Genomic DNA, 19,564 nt, shown 5'->3' with positions numbered 1-19,564 from the left:
TACGTACGTTTCTGTTCAGTTAACACTAGTATTTTAAGTAAATTCTTTACAATCAATGATAATGGGGGAGGAAAAGAGAAAGAGGAAGGAGAAGATAGAGAGTGTGCATATACTTACACCCGATTTATAAATCTAACCAGGCAACCTCCATGCGATACACATTAGGTACAATACAATGCTAATGCCGCACCGGCGGCGGTACTTTCGAGTTTTAAAACTCGAAAAGTATTTAATGAAAAAATATTAGTGTTTTGAAAAATCTTTTGATACCAGAACTATTAGATTCTGGAATAAAAAATAGGGTATCCTACTTAAATTTAATCTTATTGACAGCGGTTTGTAAGGTAACCGCAAGGTTAAACAAATTAGAAGCAATTAACATTAAACAAATATCAGCAATTTCAGCATAATTGTCGTTCTTCTATATTTTTCGAGATATTTGCCTTGGGGCTATTGAAATGAGACACCATGTACATTTAAAAGAGATCATCTGAATAACTCGCTTGTTTTTATAACAATAGAAGAAAAAGTGTCAAACAAAAGTTGCTTGGTTTCGAGGGGCACATATAATGTGATGTCAATTGTAAGTGAAGGCGTTAAGGATAGGCAAAGGTCAAATCTGTTTTTTTAATGGAATGATACGTTTTTTTACTTCCATTCTGATAGAGCATTTTAAGACAAATACAATGACCTATAATTGAATTCAAGGTATTCAAGGTTACGCAAGATCAATAATGGATAATAATCGAATGTAATGAAAAATAAATTGTTTCTAGGCACTCTTCGAATAACTTCTCTTTTTGTTGGTATACCGCTAATCGTTCAAGTGTATGTAAATATTGTTTAAATTGAATCGCACATAGCATTATCCATATTTACTGATCAGTTTAATTTCATATATATCGATCAAAGTGCGTGTCTTGCGAGTGTCGTACGAAATGCGTTATACGAAAGTGGAAAAAGTCGATATGATTTTCGTCTATGATGAATGTCGCCAAATTATGAGAGAAGCAGTACGTTTATATGCTGAAAGATTTTCCAATGGTGTCCATCCCTCATTCTATTTTTTCAAACATAGTACAAACATGTACTATGAAACAGGAAGTGTAGATAATCTAAAACGCAAAAGTATCAAGAAAGTAACTGACGACGGAAATTCAACGAACATTTTAGCTGCTGTAGCACTAAATCCACATATCAGTACAAGACAGCTTGAACGTGAAAGTGGTATTTAGTCGAGAAAATGTTCTGCGAATACTTCATTCCAACAAATTTCATCCCTTCCATATCTCACTTAATCAAGAGTTACATGCCAATGATTTCCAAAATCGTGTACAATTCTGGGCACTACAAAGACTACAAGAAGATGATACATTTGTCACTAAAATCTTATTTACTGGCGAAGCCAGTAAATTTACAAATAATGGACAAGTAAATCTTCGCAACATGCACTATTGGTCAGTATAGAAAACTCACATTGGAAATTGGAGTGAAGTGGAGAGGCAGAGAACTCTATAAACGTTTGGGCCGGAATTCTTAATGATTAAATAATTGGTCCTCATTTTATCAATGGAACATTAAATAGTCGAAAGTATGCACAGATTTTAACAGAAATATTGCCACTATCATTAGAAGATTTTCCGAACGTATGACAATCAATGTGGTACCAGCAAAATGGATGTCCTGCTCATTCAGTACGGATTATTATTACTGAATTACTAAATAAAAAATATGGAGATCGTTGGATTGGTCGGTCAGGAAATAACAGATGGGCCGCACGTTCCCCATCTATGAATTTTTATTTGTAGGGAAAGTTAAAACATAAGTGTACGCAGCGAAATGCCGATAACAAGAGAAGACATGAAGGAGCGTAAGAGAAGAGCTTGCGTTTCGATTGATCCAAATGAAATCCGTCGTGCAGTATTATCTATGTCGACAAGTTTCAGAAAATGCGTCGATATTCAGGGTTGTCATTTTGAACACTTGTTGTAACGGTAAATACGCAAATAAGTAAATTAATGAAATATTTGAAAAATGCCTTCAAACAATTTATTTTTAATTACAGCTAATCTTATTATGTTTAAATAAACCTTCATTTACATTCGATTATTATCCATTGATTTTGCGTAACCTTGAATACCTTGAATTCAATTATAGGTCATTGTATTTGTCTTAAAATGCTCTATCAGAATGGAAGTAAAAAAACATATGATTCGATTTAAAAAAACAAATTTAACCTTTGCTTATTCTTTGTGCCTCCACCTACAAAACAATTATTGACATCACATTATGTGCCCCTCAAAACCAAGCAACTTTTGTTTGACACTTTTTCTTCTATTGTTAAAAACAAGTGAGTTATTCAGGTGATCTGTTTTAAATACTCCTGTATATATAAAACGAGATATAAAAAACTCTTTTGTTATACCTACGTAAGCTCACGTCGTAATGTATTGTGACTCCGTAGAACTAGAATTATAAGAAACAATTAAAGCTTATTGCAGCTCGTGTGTTACAATTAATGTTAAAATATTTTATTAGAGGATTAAGAAAATTTTGCAAGTTATGGCTTTTAAAAACTTAGATTGTGAAATGTTCTATTACAATCAGTTTTTGTACTAGAAATTACGACAGTTTTTGTGCCAAGGAAACCGCGCTATTAGCAATTTCAATTATGCGCTTCAACGGGCATAACGAATCGCAGGGTGTACGCACGCGACCGCATTGTAATTAATGGAAGGGATGGTAGAGTATAGTGGCACACTGATTGTAGTCAACTAGACCGTTTCATTCTGCTTCGCATCATTATGCTGATTACGATGTCTATTAATCTAGTTATTCTATTGCACAGTAGTAATGCTATTATTAATTTGTTTAAATATACATGTTAAACAATATTTTGACAAAGATATTGCAATTAATTATTTAAAAGATTGTGTGTGCGTGTAATGAAAAAATCCTAACAAATAAGTCATGTCTACAAAAATTTATATATTTTATAATTTTAGTTACAAAAATATTGTATATGGCGCATTCGATGTTGTAAGAGTCCATCTAAAAATAAAGAACTTGAAAATTTTTTAATAATCACAAGAACATGTTAACACACATATTATGTAAGGGGTTTAAGATCAAAATATTATACGCTTTGCGTCCAAGATAATACGAGGTGGTCATTTAAAGAAATTTTAATTTTTTAGAAATTTGTAAAAAAATTACAAAATATAAAAATGTATTGTATATAAATATAAATTTTATAAAACTCTTTTATAATTTTTAAATAAAAATGTTAATTTTAGCGAGAAAAATTTAATAATATATTATAAAAAAAAGACGAAGCGACATTATCGGTTCAACAAAATTTTTTAACTAAATACCGATAAAAATAAGCTATTTACTATAGGATGCTTCTAATATAATTTCGTGTGAATTTAATACTAAGTATGTAGATCCTTAAATACGAGCCCACATTTTTTGTCAGACTTACAACGCAAACTATTAAACTATCACAGTATTATTGTCAAATATTAACAATAAGGAATCACTGTAACCAAATAATTCTCAATTAGAAAATTAACACAAGTCGTAACTATTATATATCAACTTTATGCAATTAGTACAAAATATTGTTTAATAAGTTTCATGAAAACTGTTAACTTGCGGATTGACTCTCACTTGCACATTTTATTAGTATTTCAGAGTGATTAATTGTTTAATTTTGGGAGTTCGATAATTTACTTATAATTAAAAAAATTGCTGCATTTTGATAATAATATAATGACAATTATATATTTAACAAACACACATATAATTAATCTTTTTGCATTAATTAAATTTTATCAATTTTATATACATAGCAATGTCACCAAGCTCTACACCATGCTCTACGCGACTAGTGCATCTCAGTGCAGAGGGGAAAATTCCCGACACTCGTTATACTGAGAAATCGAGTGGCGTGCAAATATATTGAGTGCGAACGAATAGCCAAGGCAAGAACGGGAAGGAAACGGCGGACAGAGGCTGTCAAATTGCGACGTCGACAAATTCCTTGCGCTCAACAAAATGGCCAAAGTTACTCGCTCGTCACTCACTCGCTATTTCGAGTTCTTGCTCGACAACCGATGATATTTTGTCACCTAGATCATTAAGATTTTGTCCTGTCGAAAATCTGTTAACTTGCCGCATTTGGTTAAAGTAGGGATAGACCTTAAAGTCTAAGATCAAGCTTTGTCATCTCGTAATATTTTTTCTTCATAAAATTATAGCCATCAAGAAATTTATATTTATGCAGAAATTATATACGTGTTACTTTTTGCATATTATTTTTTAATGTCACATTTTTGGACTAGTTTAAATTCAATTTTTTAGCAAAAATATCGGTATATATATTAATATTTTAATTATAAATACAGACAAAAACTTTACGAATTTTAAATAACTAATTGTAAGAAGATTATAAAATTATATTTTTTAATTTTAGATGGCGTTTATTATAATAACATTGAAACTCAAAAATATATATAGATATATTTAATTACGAAGGTAACGCAAAGAATTGAGAAAATATGGTAGGTAATGATTTTACAATCTAATAAAACAAGTGGTTAACAATTTTAACCACTTTCGATCTATCTTATGTGTTTTGCGTAATAAAATACTTGGTTAATTACATTTATTTCATGTCCGATTTTTGATTAAGAAGAATTCAATGCCTTTTTTATGCACTTGATGTATATTTTTTCTTTTTTAAAAACGTTTTTTTTTTTTAGGAATTTCACTGCTTTTTGTAAATTACTTTTTAAACTTTAGTTATAAGTTATACATATTAAACAATATTAATATTATATCGTATACTTACTCGCAATCTTAATATTATAATAATATCTCCTTTTTTCTTTCTTTGCACTTATACGTACATAGATACATATATATTGTATGTATTCAATTAGCGCGACTTCAAAATTGAATGATATCGATATATGTATGTATATGTGATACTATCTTCAGTTATTTATTTCCGTTGTCATATAATACAAGATAGTATGCAAAGTTCAATGTATACAAATATTATATGTATACTGTATATAAATAGTCGTCGTCGTCGTCGTCATTCGGCGTCTCTCTCTCTCTCCCCCTTCTCTCATTTTCTCTCCCCTCCCCCTCCCCCTCTCTCTCCTCTCTTTCTCTCAATTTAACTTATTTAATTAATTAGTTAATTAATTTTTTAAAAACAGTATTTATTATAATTTTAAATACCGTTAATATAAGAACATAACTAACATGAATACGAAGCCTATAACAGTCTAGCTTGGATCTTTAATTGCTTACATATAAACTACCGCGGTATATCACGAATTAAAACAAATTAATAATTAACTAATATATGTAGTCCCCCCAAATTGCGCGCCGAACAATCGTCGGTCTTAAAACGCAACTCTAATAATCTAAAAATACTAATCTGTATGTAATTCATTTTCTTCTTAATGTTTTTCTATTTTTAAATTTTTTATGTAAATATTTTGATATTATTTGTATTTTCTTCGATATATTTTTTACATTAACATTGAACAAGAAATAAGCTTTATTAGATGATTAGAGATTGCACTAATTATTTTTTTTGCAACCACAAACGGGATATTTTTTTGTTAAATTGAGTAAATTTTGCATTATTTCGAAATAATATTCACATATGACGTTATTTTGAAAGTTAAAGACAGCTGTGATATAAAAAGGTTCCTGTAGGAAGAAAAGGAAATTTGATATTCATGAAGTATTTTAAAGTCGTGGTGTCCCAGAAATGAGTACGAAATATAGTTTAGACTGTTATGCAAGGGAATAGATTTCTACCCCCCCTCCTCCCATTTCACATAAACCTTTTTCTTTCTCTTTACCTCTCTTTCTTGCACAGCGTTTAAGCTTTTGCTTAAGTCGATTGAGAAATAATGTCATTTTACGACCAATCTAAATTATGGTCGTACATTTAGATGTAAGTGATACAAGATAATCAGTGCGCTAAATTATTTATTTATTAAAAAGAAATTCAAAGTTAAAGTATCATTTGTTTTCAAAAGAAGTATTACATATTTGTTGGATTAGAATTGATTATATCTTTATATATAAAAAAAGGATAAAGATTGTTATATATTTAAGTTTAAAATTTTGTAATTATTTGTATTTATACGTAGTTATACGCGGTTGTTTTAATTTTAGAAAACATATATATATATATATATAAAGATTAAATTACTTTTAAATAAATTTATTACGTTTTTAAATAAATTAAGTTTTGTGTATTAATACTTTTATTATAATTATATAACCATATAATATATTTAACCATATAATAGATTTAATTAATCTATTTAAGTAGTTAATAAGGGAAGCATATGAGATAAGACAGATTTTTTTAAACAAAAATGACCATATTTTTTTATTAGTGATGAAAAATTAATAAAGTTCAACATAAAAAAACTTTTAAATGTTTAATACAAAATCAAAATGTTGAATTTTCAAATCTTTGTACATATTTCAAAAGTTTGCACGTATTACTTACTACTAATATTTTTGTAAAATTTATTAATTTTGATTCATTTTACTCTAAATAGATGGAGTAAAGTAGACCCTCTAATTGGATAATATGGACCACATCTAAATAATAAACCGATGCAGCAATGTATGTGGATTAAGAAATAATTTAACTAATTAACTCTAAATTAAAACTATATATTAAATATTTTTTAATAAAAAGAGAAATTAATTTAATATTAATTATGTTATTGTACACACAAGTCTGTGTGTACAATAACATAATCTCACAACTTTTTGTTTTACAAGAAAAGGAAAAATATCATTAAAATGCATTTTTTCGCACTTTCATCTAACAATACTTTTAAGGCTGTATCTATATATCTAGATTTTCTTCATTGCATTTACATTAATTCAATTTTTTTAAAAGCATCTCCAGCTATAAGAAAAATGGTTAAAAAACAAAAAAAGATTGTTAAAAAGATGTAAGATATTTTTCCAATTAGATATACATACAAGTCCAATTTATTTGAATTAAATTGATACTTTTTACCTCATGTGTGATAACAATAATATTTTTCTTTTTATTTACTGGTATTTATTTTTTAAGTATAATTGATGAAATATTACTTCCAAATAATCAGAAATTTAGAACTTTCAGAAAAATTATTAAGTGCAGTATCCTATATAACCACGCCAAACGCGCAACAATAGGAAATAATTAGATCACGAGATTTATTTCGATGATTTTGACATCAGAAGACGCGGCAGTGTCTCCGGCCATGTTCAAAAAACTACTAATTAATTTAAATTTAAAAGATTAATAATAGACAACTACAAGTCTGTTATCCCGAGCCACCAAAGTCCATTGGGGGGGTACAAAAATATAAAAAATTTTGAATCGCACGTAATATATCCTAAAAGACGGCATCGCTACAAGTGACACGAGCTAAAAAAAATTTAAAATCGGTCAAACCATTTTGGACATACAATCGGTCGAAAAGTGATGATTTTCATGAAAAATGAAGTAATGTCTCTTTCTTCTTCTTCTCTGTCCGCAGTCATGTGCACCTCTCTCTTTTCTCAGGCTTCACTCACACCTCTACCAACTTCGACCCACCACACTCCCTCCCCCTTCCCCCATCTCCCCACCACCCTTCTTTTTCACCAAATTTCATTCTTTTTTGTCATAAAATATTTTTTTAAATAATTTTTTGTACATATATTTGTAATATATATATATATATATCTGTACCTTAAAAAGTAAGTAATATCCTAAAAAAATCATATCATAAAAATGAAAAGAGCTATGTTCAAGCTATGTTCAAAAAAAGATCTTCAAAAATTTAAACCTTTTTATCTAATAATAATATATTACCATGAAAAGTAACTGATTTGACGCAATCGTAGAAACCGTGAATCAAATATTGTATAAAGTTTGGAGAAGTACAGTGGAAAAGTTTGTGAAGAGATACAGAAATTGCTTACAAGCGGTTGGTATGAGATCGAATGTTATGAAATTCCTCGCACATTATTAAAAAAAAGTCATAATTTTAGTATGATTCTTGATAGCGTGTTCGTCTGAATTGAAGGTAGTCAGTGTAAGTATAAAACTTTATTTTAATATTTCTATAATCGTCAGAGTTAAAATTAGTCAAGCAATAAAATTTGTGTACATGCCGAAAAATAAAGTACATCGTTAAAAGTTAAATTAAAACCAAAATTGTAATTATATAAATATAACAAAAGATAGCGTTAACAGTATGAAGAACCGCGTAAATAACTGAGTTTTTAAAGAATCTTTAAATTCCATGAAACGCTCTTTTTTTCCGAGATGTACAAAGAGGCATCAAGACATGCGGAGCAATATCTTGTTAACCGCGGGCATCATCAACGATCCTACCGACACCTACCCCTTTATTTTCCTTGCACTTCTCCTATTCTTTGACGTGGACATAGATTCTATGACTCGTCTCCGCCCCCGAAATATGACCCGCGAGGAAAATTGTGTCCCATTTAGATGGAGATCGCGGTTGATAAAAGATCACCCGTACTGACCGTAAATTGAAATTTAAAAGGAAGGAAAACTGCGATATGTGTAAAGGAGGGGAAAAAATAAAGAGAGATCTCGTATCGGACGATGGCATACATATATGTATATACACATATCTATACACGTATATATATATATATATACATATATATAGTATATATGTATAGCGAGTTAAGGAGAGCAAGAGAGATACAAGAACAGAATTCGCGTATATATAAAATAATTATTTTAGAAATTAATGGGGAATACCTTTCAAGTGACTAGAGATCCGTACGATGTGGCGTGGTGATGAGGGGGTGATTTACCGCCGACGCGAGGTGGGGCGCATGGGAGGAGTGTGCAAATGGCGACAAGATCTAGGATGCACCAATCGCTGAGCGCGATGGAAAGCCGAATAGAGGTCAGATCACGCCCACTGTGCGTGACGCGTTGTCCTGCGCGCGAGAGTGTGATCTGCGCTTATTCTCAGCATACAGTCGACCAGTCACCACTCAGACAGCGTATCTACTGCTGTCAGTTATACGCGATCTCTTTTCCCTCTTCTTATCAGAACGCGCTACTCTCTTCTTCTCATCGCATTTCTTATTTCTTTCTCTTTATCTGTGATTGTGCTTTCACTGATTTTATTCGACTAGCGCGAAATTCGAAAAAATATGTGGTAGTGTTTATGCGTGCAAGATCGACGTGGAAGGGAGCATTATTCAATTTGCGATTTTAGAGGGTGGAGTCGATGGCGCTCGGTTCACATGACGTGATATGTCACTAATTATGAAATATTCTTCGCCTCTCCCCGCCATCTCTAATGAGTGATAAGAGAAGAGAAATAAATTGGAATTATGGTTAATTGCTCTCGTGTTAGCAGAGACAGGACTGTAGTGAGAAAAAGTGTTTAAATGTCAGTGATATATCGAGTCGATATTAGTGTACGGCGGGGTTTCTCTGCGAGAAAAGAAATTTTGAGAGTGTCTTTTAATTAATTGGTGTGCATGCGGAAGAATTTAATCAGAGTTGATATTTTTATCGCAATCTATGTTAACTTTGTACTGTAGGGATTAATTTCAATCATTTGAGAGCAAATCATCACGACGCCATTACAATATCCATCCCTTCCGAGGAAGAAGTTAAATCGTCTTTAATTCATTATTATCGTTGAAATGTGTGCAGCCGGTACATATCATATATAAAATAATCTCCTTGTAACGACAGAAATCTGTGTTTGATAAATTGCAAGCATAATTAAAATAAGAAAGAGAAGATTGTGCCGAGTTGAAAGTATACGATCAAAGACAGAATTACGAGGCTGATTGGATGATAGTTTAGAATACATTGCGAATTCAATTTTCTCTTTAATACAGCCAACCTTCCTTGATTTGGTTCGATTTATCGAGGGAAGACTCTCATCGAAGCTTTTGGGATTACTGCAATAAAGTATCGAAGTTGTCATTTTGATACATCGTCCGTCTAGCTTCTCTTTTGCCAAGATATTTAGTAAAAAATTCACAAAGTGTTAATCAGAAAAGATTGTTACGACAATCAACGGTAACGAATTGTTCAAGTGGAGGCGGAGGTGGTGGTGGCGGTGGCGACCGCAACGGTGGCAGCGGCGACGGAAAGGAGAGGATCACGTATGCGACCGCGACTAATACGGTAGAGGAGGTGGAGGTGAAGTCGACGAGGTAAAGATGGAAGCTGAGGATCATCTGGCAAGAGAATACGTGCAGGAGTTCGTCCTCGATCATTTGGATCCTGCTGATGTCAAGCGAGAGGTAAGTTCATAAAAATGGAGTTAATATCAGGAACATAGTAAAACCGGCTTGTTTAAAAAGATGTATACTTGATTCTATTATACATACATATATATATATATTTCTTTATAAATAAATATTTTATACATATAGATTTAATGCTATATTGGATAAATTACACAACTCACTTGTCAGTTACATCTCTGAAGGAGTTTTGAATAGCAATTCTAACATTTTTCTATTAAAAACAATAATATCAAACGCTCGATATTTTTCTATTAAATATAAATCAGTCTATGTGTGACAAAATTAATACGTTGTTTTTTGATGAGTTGAAAAATCTTTTATTTTAGATATATATAACATTAGAAATTAGTATATATAACATTAGAATTTTTTAATCTTAAATATTTGAAATAACCGATGCAATGTGTCGGATATAAAAATGAAAATTTTTAAAAATTACAGATATATGTTTAAAGAGATTTATGAGTTTTGACATATTTATAAACTTTATACACATGTTATGAGCTTGCTGTTCTATTTCTCGTATATCGCTTATAATTGAAACTTGCACACATTATACACAATAAAGAGTTACTACATAACAATAATGTTATGAGTAATAATCTCAGATGTGTCTACGAATTAAAATGTCATTAAACCGTCAAAAAGCGTCATATCAGTCATGTTAGATTCTTATTTTCTATTCAAGCTCGGACAAGCTTCGTTTTAATAGATTCGCGATGTGACTTTAATTACAATGATATTTTGCATTGAGAATTAAAAACATTTAGGATAAACAATAATTTTTTTCGAATTTTTATTCTCGCTCAGAAAAAACAAGAAAAGATTTTCAAATAATTACAATAGTGAAAGATGATTTCGCTATAGAATCTCTACATAATTATTTCGTTACTGGATTATATCGTCCTAAAAAAAACGAAGCAAAATATACATTAAGTATAAATATGGTTATTATATTATTATCACAGGAGTGTAGTTGCAATTTAGCAATGTGTAGTACAAACATGGCTTATGAGTGAAATGTGTTCTGTTATCTAGCTGTTATGTGTAAATCAAATAAATATAGTAATTTTGCAAGCTGACGTTGATAGGTAATGTACGTGATTGCACTCGTGAAAAAACATTCACACTGGACATAGAATAATAGCGTGTCTAATTTTGTTAAAAAACGTAACGTTTATCTGATGTACCATATCGTTAACAAACATTCCATTTTTTAACGGAAATAGAGAATAATACACGCTTATTGATTATAATACATGATCGATCAAAATAGAAATCCTCGTTTACACATTAACTCTTTTACGTATAATATGTTACGTATAAAATGACCTTTACTTAAAAAAATGCAGGGGGAGGAATGGAAAGTTACTTTTTAAAAGTAACAAGTTACAGTCTGCACTCGTTATCTAGTAAAAAAAGTAATGCGAGCTACCGTTATTGCTTTTTAAAAGTACCTCGAGTTACGTTTTTTTCGGGTAATGGTAACTGTAACAATCGTTATTCGAAAAAATAACTTTTCGTTACTTTTTTAAAATCAGTTTGAAAATGTATTTTTGCAGTATTTTTGTTCAAATAATAAAAGCAATATACACTGACACAATAAATAGTTTTATTATTTAATTTTTTTTTAAAACACAATTTTGTAATTCTACAACCTGTAAAATATGCAGCAAACTGAGATATATACATACTTTGGTGGCTCGGGATAAGAGACTTGTAGTGTCTCTTAGTTTTTGAACATGGCCGGAGACACTACCGCGTCTCACTAATGTCTGATGTCACATAAAAGATAGAAGTGGAAAATAATTCCTGAAATAATGGTACTGTATATATTTCTCAGCTATCAAAGATCACTTCAGAATCGCTACAGCAGTTGACAGCTAAAATATTTCAGGAATTTTTTTTATACTTTGTAGAAAACTAGAAGATTATATAGGATTATTTGAATTACAATATAAAAATTAGAGATTAAAAAGAAAATTCAAAAAAAAATATACATAATCTCGTTATTATAATAGCTTTATTATATTTTTACTTTTAGCTGATGTAAATTAAATATTTTAATAGAAAGAAAATTATAACGCTATAATTAAAATATATAACAGAAGTTTCGCAAAAAGCGGTGTTTTTCAACACATTGCTCAACATAAATGTACACAGAAATATACAGAGTAAAGCTTTGTACCCAGCTTAATTATAACAAAATATGTTTAGAATAAATTAAACTAAATGTAGCTTGTACGCCTGTATTAAATAAAAACACTCAATGTCCTCCATTATCATAGTATACATGGTATAGCTGTCGTAATTAATAACATGTAATTGTTATATAACAGAATAGCGTGTCCAATCATGTATAAAGTAACGATAAAAGTAACTGTAAATTTCGTTACCGTTACAGTTACCAAAAAAATAAAGTAACGCAGTTGTGATAACTTTACCAGTAAATACCAAAAAAGTAACTTGTAACTGTAACTTCATTACTTTTAACGAGTTACTTCCATTCCCTGAAAAAATCTATAATGTATTTCAATTGAAACTTTTAATTAAAATGTGTTTCAATGATATTCTAATGATATTCATTGAATATTTGAATATTACATCTATTTATATATAATTAAACAATAAATAATGAATATTTTTTAAATGCAAAATTGCATAATTTTTAGATTACGAAATTTGATAAAAAATCAGAAATCGCAGAAAAAAAAACATTTAAAGTTGAAATTATATTTTAATCTGCTTTTGACTATTTATCTAAAAAAAATGGTTATTTTTACAATTTTACGCATATCTTAACAAAGATCACATTACTATGTTCCCCAAAACTAAGTACATTAAATAGTCTACAGCTCACAATAATTTTTTTTAATTTAATACTTTTACAAAAAAGAATAGAATTTTAATTAAATTACGCAATATTGAAGCTAAACCTTACAACGAATGTTAAAAACTCGATGGAAAACAACTCTCCGATATTGTACGATACAGAATAAAATTCAACCTTTGATATGTGTAAACGTTTTTGTAGTAGGGTAGACCGGGGGTAAAGGTCCATCCCTTGTATCTCGATAATAACGCATTTACTAGAAAATTCCACCACACAGTTTGTCAACTAAGAGTGAGAATCTTATGTCACCCAGTTCGTTGCTACCTGATAACCGCGAGGAAGCTAGCACGGATGTGTTTGAGAGCCAAAAGTAACCTATTAACGCTGCAGTTATTTTGGTCTGAAGGGATCATTTCTGCACCTAGATAGATTAAATAAGTGCATTTATTAATCTTATTCTATTGTTTTAACAGTGTGATTATTAAAATGGTTATAGTTTTTTAATAACAATGCCGCAAAGTTTAATGTTGATTTTATAACAAGTCGATAATCCTAAGTCTTATTAGTGAAGTTGACCAATAGCCAACAGTACGAAACGTTACCGATTACTTCGGATTGTAGAATCAGCATTATTGGTGTTCCGTTACGCAGAGAGACAGGTAATTATTCAGAATGCGATTTTCATCTCTGATTTTGATGAAATTAGGCTTATTCGACGTGTTTTTGTACGAAACGAAAGAATTTGTAAGAAAAAAAACGTTGGATCGGCCCGGGATATTACGCGTTAAAGTTAATCTATTAAAATTAGAAAATCTGTCAAAGCGATGAAGTGTAGCAACACAAATTCGTCGAATGAGCTTAATATAATCGAAATCAGAGGCGAAGCAGCATTCTGAATAATTACCGAGAGACTTTCAGTTGTATTTTTATTAAAAATCATCTTATATTTTACTATTTGTACCTACATAACAAATGTAAAAGTATTGGTTGTACTTTTTGTCCCATCATGTGGACCTTCTTGCCCCGCATATGGGACGTAAGAAGTGCCGAGTGACTTCCTCTGCAAAATTTACGATATCTTTGTAATGAAGGGTATTCACTTCCATGTATTTTTTAGCCAAAGAGCTCTAGTTTCAAGAAATATCAACGCGATCTGGGTGAGTTAAAGATTCTTTATTTTATAGCAAAAAACGTCAAAAATGGCCTTTTATTCCCCGGTATACCCTACTTATTTAGTTAATCAGCGTGTTTTTTTAATGAATTACGTCTCTTATATTAAATGAATATAATTAATATAAAGTGTAAAGTTATTGAAACGATTTAAAAAATATGTTGAAGTAATACAATTTGCACGTATTTAATAAATATATTAAAACTCACAGAATAAGTGTTACTTTTATTCTATAACAGGAATGGGCAGTGTTATTAGGCGAATCGTCTTTTTAGAGAACATTTGTTATATGTTAATTTTGTCATAATAATTATGTTGATTGTACACATAACTCTATTCAAGTTTTATTCAAGATTACATATTTTATTACTATTTTTATTGAAATATATAAACATAATATCCGCGCGTGTTACCGTTTAACATACTCGTATCATGTTAAATTAACACAAAAATTTGAGTGGATCGTTTAGGATATAATTTTTATATCCTTTTTACCCCAACAAGACAAGTAAACTTTGCGGCATTGTTATTAAAAAACTATAATAGTAATAACCATTTTAATAATCACACTGTTAAAACAATAGAATAAGATTAATAAATATACACTTATTTAATCTATCTATAGGTGCAAAAATGATCCCTTCAGACCAAAATAACTGCAGCGTTAATAGGTTACTTTTGGCTCTCAAATGGGGGCACATCCGTGCAATTTATATTAAATTTAACATATTTTTTCCAACTGTGCATGTTAAAGTACGATTAATCTTTAAGTTTCAAAACAGTTTTTTAATTTTTTGCGATAACTTTTTGCCAAAAGAACCCGCAGTAGTTTTATAGAAAATGGCTTTCGGTCAAATTTTCTGAAGATATGGCGGTTCTTGCTATGTAGATCAAAAGTACTAAAATGCACACTCTGAAAAATCATACTTTTTAAAAATATTAACGTCTATATTGGACTCTCGATAAACAAACAATCAAATATATTACAAAACAGGCAAGTGAGAGTAAATTTAAAATCTACGCGGTTGTCAATGCGTTAAAATATAAATATATTAAAAAATCTCTTTCAAAAGATTACAAAATTACAAAATTACAAAATTCATGAAAATTTTGACTGAATTCCAGTCATCTTCAGTGAAATTAAATTACAAAATATGTATATATTTTTTGTCCCCTTGCATGGGACTTTAATTGAAAAAAACTGGAATAAAAACACAAGAATTTTATAAATCTATATGTCATATTAATCATATAAATTATAAATCAGTCTTTATAAAAGTAGAGATCTCTTGAAGAAGAGACAGATATACAGTTTCGTTTTTTTTTCTTTTTCGTACGATTCCGTACGGTCTAATAACCTTAGTACTTGAGAGTTAATAGACAAATTAGAAATTTGAATGTTTTGTTTATTAATCGACTATTGTGTCCACGATTATGCTCATTGTTGACATCGGTAAAAATTAACATTTTGCAGGTACGAATGGGTTCACCGGCAGTAATGGTAAATAGCAGTGTTGTACAGCTTCCGGGACAAGTGCAATCGCAAGGACTGACTCTGGCGCCATTAACGCCCCCCGCTCATGAATTAGAACAACCGCATCCACTGTACGGTCAGCCTCATATTCAAGTGCAACATGGTGTCTTGGTAAAGGCACCGCCTGGTGCCGCGGCGCATCTCACCACGCTGTCACATCCCGGCACGCCACCGGATACGCCTCCTGTATCGACATCTCCACCGCCATTGCAACTTCACCGCAGCGATCGAGATTCCCGCGATGCTCGTGATCTTCGCGACCGCGGCGGTATACTGCTACAACTGCAACAACCAGCGGCGTTGGTACAGGAAGAGATGCAAGTGGGTACGGGTGGCATGGGTTGGCTGACACAGTCATTGAGACAAGAACCGCTGGACCTGAGACCTCACTGTCCTCAAGAGCAAACTCCGGAAACTCACCATGAGTCCTGGTCAGCAACATCGGCGCATCATCATTTCCAGGAGTTGCAACACCTTCCGCGACACACTAGGCACACTAGTAAGTACAGTTAATTTCTTTTTTTGGAGGAGAACAAATCTATTTATTCATGAAATATTATTTGCAATCGCGACTCTGTTGAAAACTCAATATATGTTGTTTACATCAATGTTTACTTTGGATGCTTGTCGCTTTTTATATCGCTTTAATACACGCGTAATAATTATTTAATAAAAGATACCATTATTTATGAAAGAAAGAATAACATAAAGAATATTATGTTTTAATATGTTAACATTTTTGCATGTTTCTCTGTATTTTTCATTTCTTCTGCAGAAACTTATCGAATTACCGAAATGTACAAATAAATACTAAAAAATGCATAACATAAATTTGTGATTACCGGTATTCGTAACCAATTTTCATCATCCATAGTGGTTATTTGTAACCAATAACAATTTCCGACATGCTTATTTGTAATCAAAAACAATTTCTGTTATTTATAATGGTTGTTTGCAACCGAAAACCATTTCTATCATCGATTATGGTTATTTGTACCCTGAATACAAGCTTACAGTGTCACCACATTGGCAGAATAAAATTCAGTGCGCAAACATTTTGTACACACCTCGTATAATACATGCCAATTCACAGCTTTTCATACTTTTCAATATTTCGTCATTTTTAATTACTTTTTTTTTAACGCGTTTGGAGCGTTTGGAACCATTATAGTTTCATGCCATTACAACGTGGATATTAATTGTTGTCGCAGGTGGATATTTGGCAATGTCAAGTCATCTAGAGTATTACAGTGGTCCAGGTACAGGAGGAGGAATGCTTTCCGCAGGCGGGGGTGTGATACAGGGGATGGAGGATAGCATGCAAGGCTTATCAATACAACCGGGTAGACCGTTGAGTGTATGCTCCGTGAGTTCTTGCGGCGCCAGTGGGCCTAATCCAGCTCACCGCTCAGGTAATGGCCTGTACTCCAATTGTAACGGTACGACTCCTCAAGAGGAACTCATGGATGATGAACTTTTGATGTCACTTTCTGTACGCGAACTCAACAAACGTCTTCATGGTTGTCCACGAGAACAAGTGAGTGAAGTTATTTTGTTTTCTATTTGTTCTACCAAAAATACTTTGGAAATCTTGCGGGACCGATCATTCAAATCAAGAATCAAGATTTACGAAACTTCCCATATGGAGAAACTATTTAGTACTCTCTATTGAAATTTCTATAGTTACTCGAAGAGTGATTATTAGTGATGTATGTGCATATACAGAGTGTCCGAGACTTTTTCTGCTGCATACAGGAATTAAGGTAGATAGGATCGAAATAAACATAAAAGTCCTTTACCGTTTAGCGAAATTCGTAATAATAATCGAGATATTAATATTTGCAATTATACTAATGAGATCGCTTCGATAGAAACGCTTTAGCCGCTCGAGGTAGCCCGACTCAGTTTGTCAAACGATGGTCGCGCCGGCAGCGCGTTGGAGAGGAGGGAAACGCACAGTTGCTTAGCATCGGTGTTCACACGTTTTACAAACCATAATAAACTTCGATGAATAAAAATGTCGAAAGAGAGAAGGCGATGAAACGTATGGAAATCTACGGAAAATCTAATTAATTTCTATCGTAATCTGTCGCTTCTCTAAATCTGGAAAGGAAAAAAAATTAAGAAAAAGCTCTCTCTCTCTCTCTCTATCCGAAAGAAATAATATCATTCTCCACCATTCTTTGGCGCTTCCTGTTAGGAAGAGTATGATTTCATCGGAATACGATAAAATATCAATAAAAATCATTAATTGTCATTTATCATTTATCATTAATTATCATTTATGATTAATTATGACAGATTTTCAGTGATTTTTGAAGTATACATAGAGAGATTTTAACAAAAAAACTTGCAATGTAACATTACGTTTCTATTGATATTTTATCGTATTCCGATGAAATCATTTCTCCTAACAGGAAGCGACAAAGAATGGTGGAGAATGATATTACATAAAAATGAAGAGATTAAGCCATGTTCAAAAGAAAATACTTGTAAAGATACAGTAGTACTACCAAGTTAAACAAGTTGTTTGATCTTATTTGGATAAAATTATCTAGATGAAATTTGATGCCATTTTATCTTTATCTAGATAATAAAAATATTAATTATCTTTATCTGCATTTTAAATGTAAAAAATTATCATCTTTATCTAGAATGATGTTTAAATACTTTGGCTTATACCTACATATTTTACGTCGCTAAAAATTTGAAAATATTAAAATATTTTCTTCTATGTAGTTCTTGTTTCCAGAAAAATTTTCCGCCTCAGGAAGAGAGTGGGTGCATCTAATAACATACATATATAATCATTCACATTGCTTTCAAATAATCTTTTCCTGCACTAGAACGCTCTGATTTGTTAACCCAGAGCTACCCAAAGTCGGTGTTTTTTTTTGCTTAAAATCGAAATGTGTCGTGATTATACATATATATATTTTTATAATTTTTAATTTTATGTATTATTTCGTAGCTGTTGAAGAAAAAAGATTAAGAAAACATAAATTAGAGAATGTTAAGAATGCAAAGATGTTAAAAAGGCTTCAATATATGATTAAATCTACAATTGTGTGCGAAGGTGGTGCGGCTGAAGCAAAAGCGACGAACGTTAAAGAATCGTGGTTACGCTCAGAACTGTCGCAGCAAACGGCTACAACAACGGCAGGACCTTGAGAGCACTAATCGGAACTTGCAGAATGAACTTCAGCGTGCGAAGATTGAACTGACACGGATTCAACAGGAACGCGACCTTTACAAACAAAGATACGATATGCTGAGAACGCGACAGAGTCATCACCACAATCACAATCATAGCCATCATCAACAGCAGATGACGCAGCAACAGCAGCAGCAACCACATCAAACCCAAAGTCAACAACCACATCCACAGCAACATCAACCCGCACCTGCGAGTCCCGAAGTCTATCTGTGACATCGACAGCGCCGAGGAGGCGCTTGTTGGACTTGAAGAGTCATTTATTGCGTCGATGGATTCTACTATTGGTGAGTAATTACAAATCGTCAATGTTATAATATACACAGATTATACGTTACAATGCACAATGTAACATTTGCTCAAAATTCAGGAGGATAGAAATATCTTACTTAATTGTGATAAATTATACGATATTGTATAAAATGATTCCGGACAACTGCGATAAATCGAAAGGGACAATAGATC

The 19,564-nt window shown here is 31.6% G+C and overlaps 1 protein-coding gene across 1 annotated transcript; it reads left to right on the top strand.

Annotated features, from left to right (window-relative positions):
• Positions 1-10,257: 10,257 nt before the first annotated feature.
• tj (Maf family bZIP transcription factor traffic jam) lies at positions 10,258-19,315 on the top strand. The gene is made up of 4 exons (XM_018552001.1): positions 10,258-10,341; positions 15,826-16,384; positions 17,097-17,422; positions 18,962-19,315. Exons 1-4 carry the CDS (start codon positions 10,258-10,260, stop codon positions 19,313-19,315), a joined length of 1,323 nt encoding a protein of 440 aa, XP_018407503.1.
• Positions 19,316-19,564: the final 249 nt, after the last annotated feature.

This window comes from Cyphomyrmex costatus, unplaced genomic scaffold (genome assembly GCF_001594065.2).
Source record: "Cyphomyrmex costatus isolate MS0001 unplaced genomic scaffold, Ccosl1.0 scaffold15, whole genome shotgun sequence".
Classification (NCBI taxonomy): Eukaryota; Metazoa; Arthropoda; class Insecta; order Hymenoptera; family Formicidae; genus Cyphomyrmex; species Cyphomyrmex costatus.
Note: the sequence above shows the minus strand (reverse complement) of the source record. Positions and strands in the feature narration are given on the sequence as shown.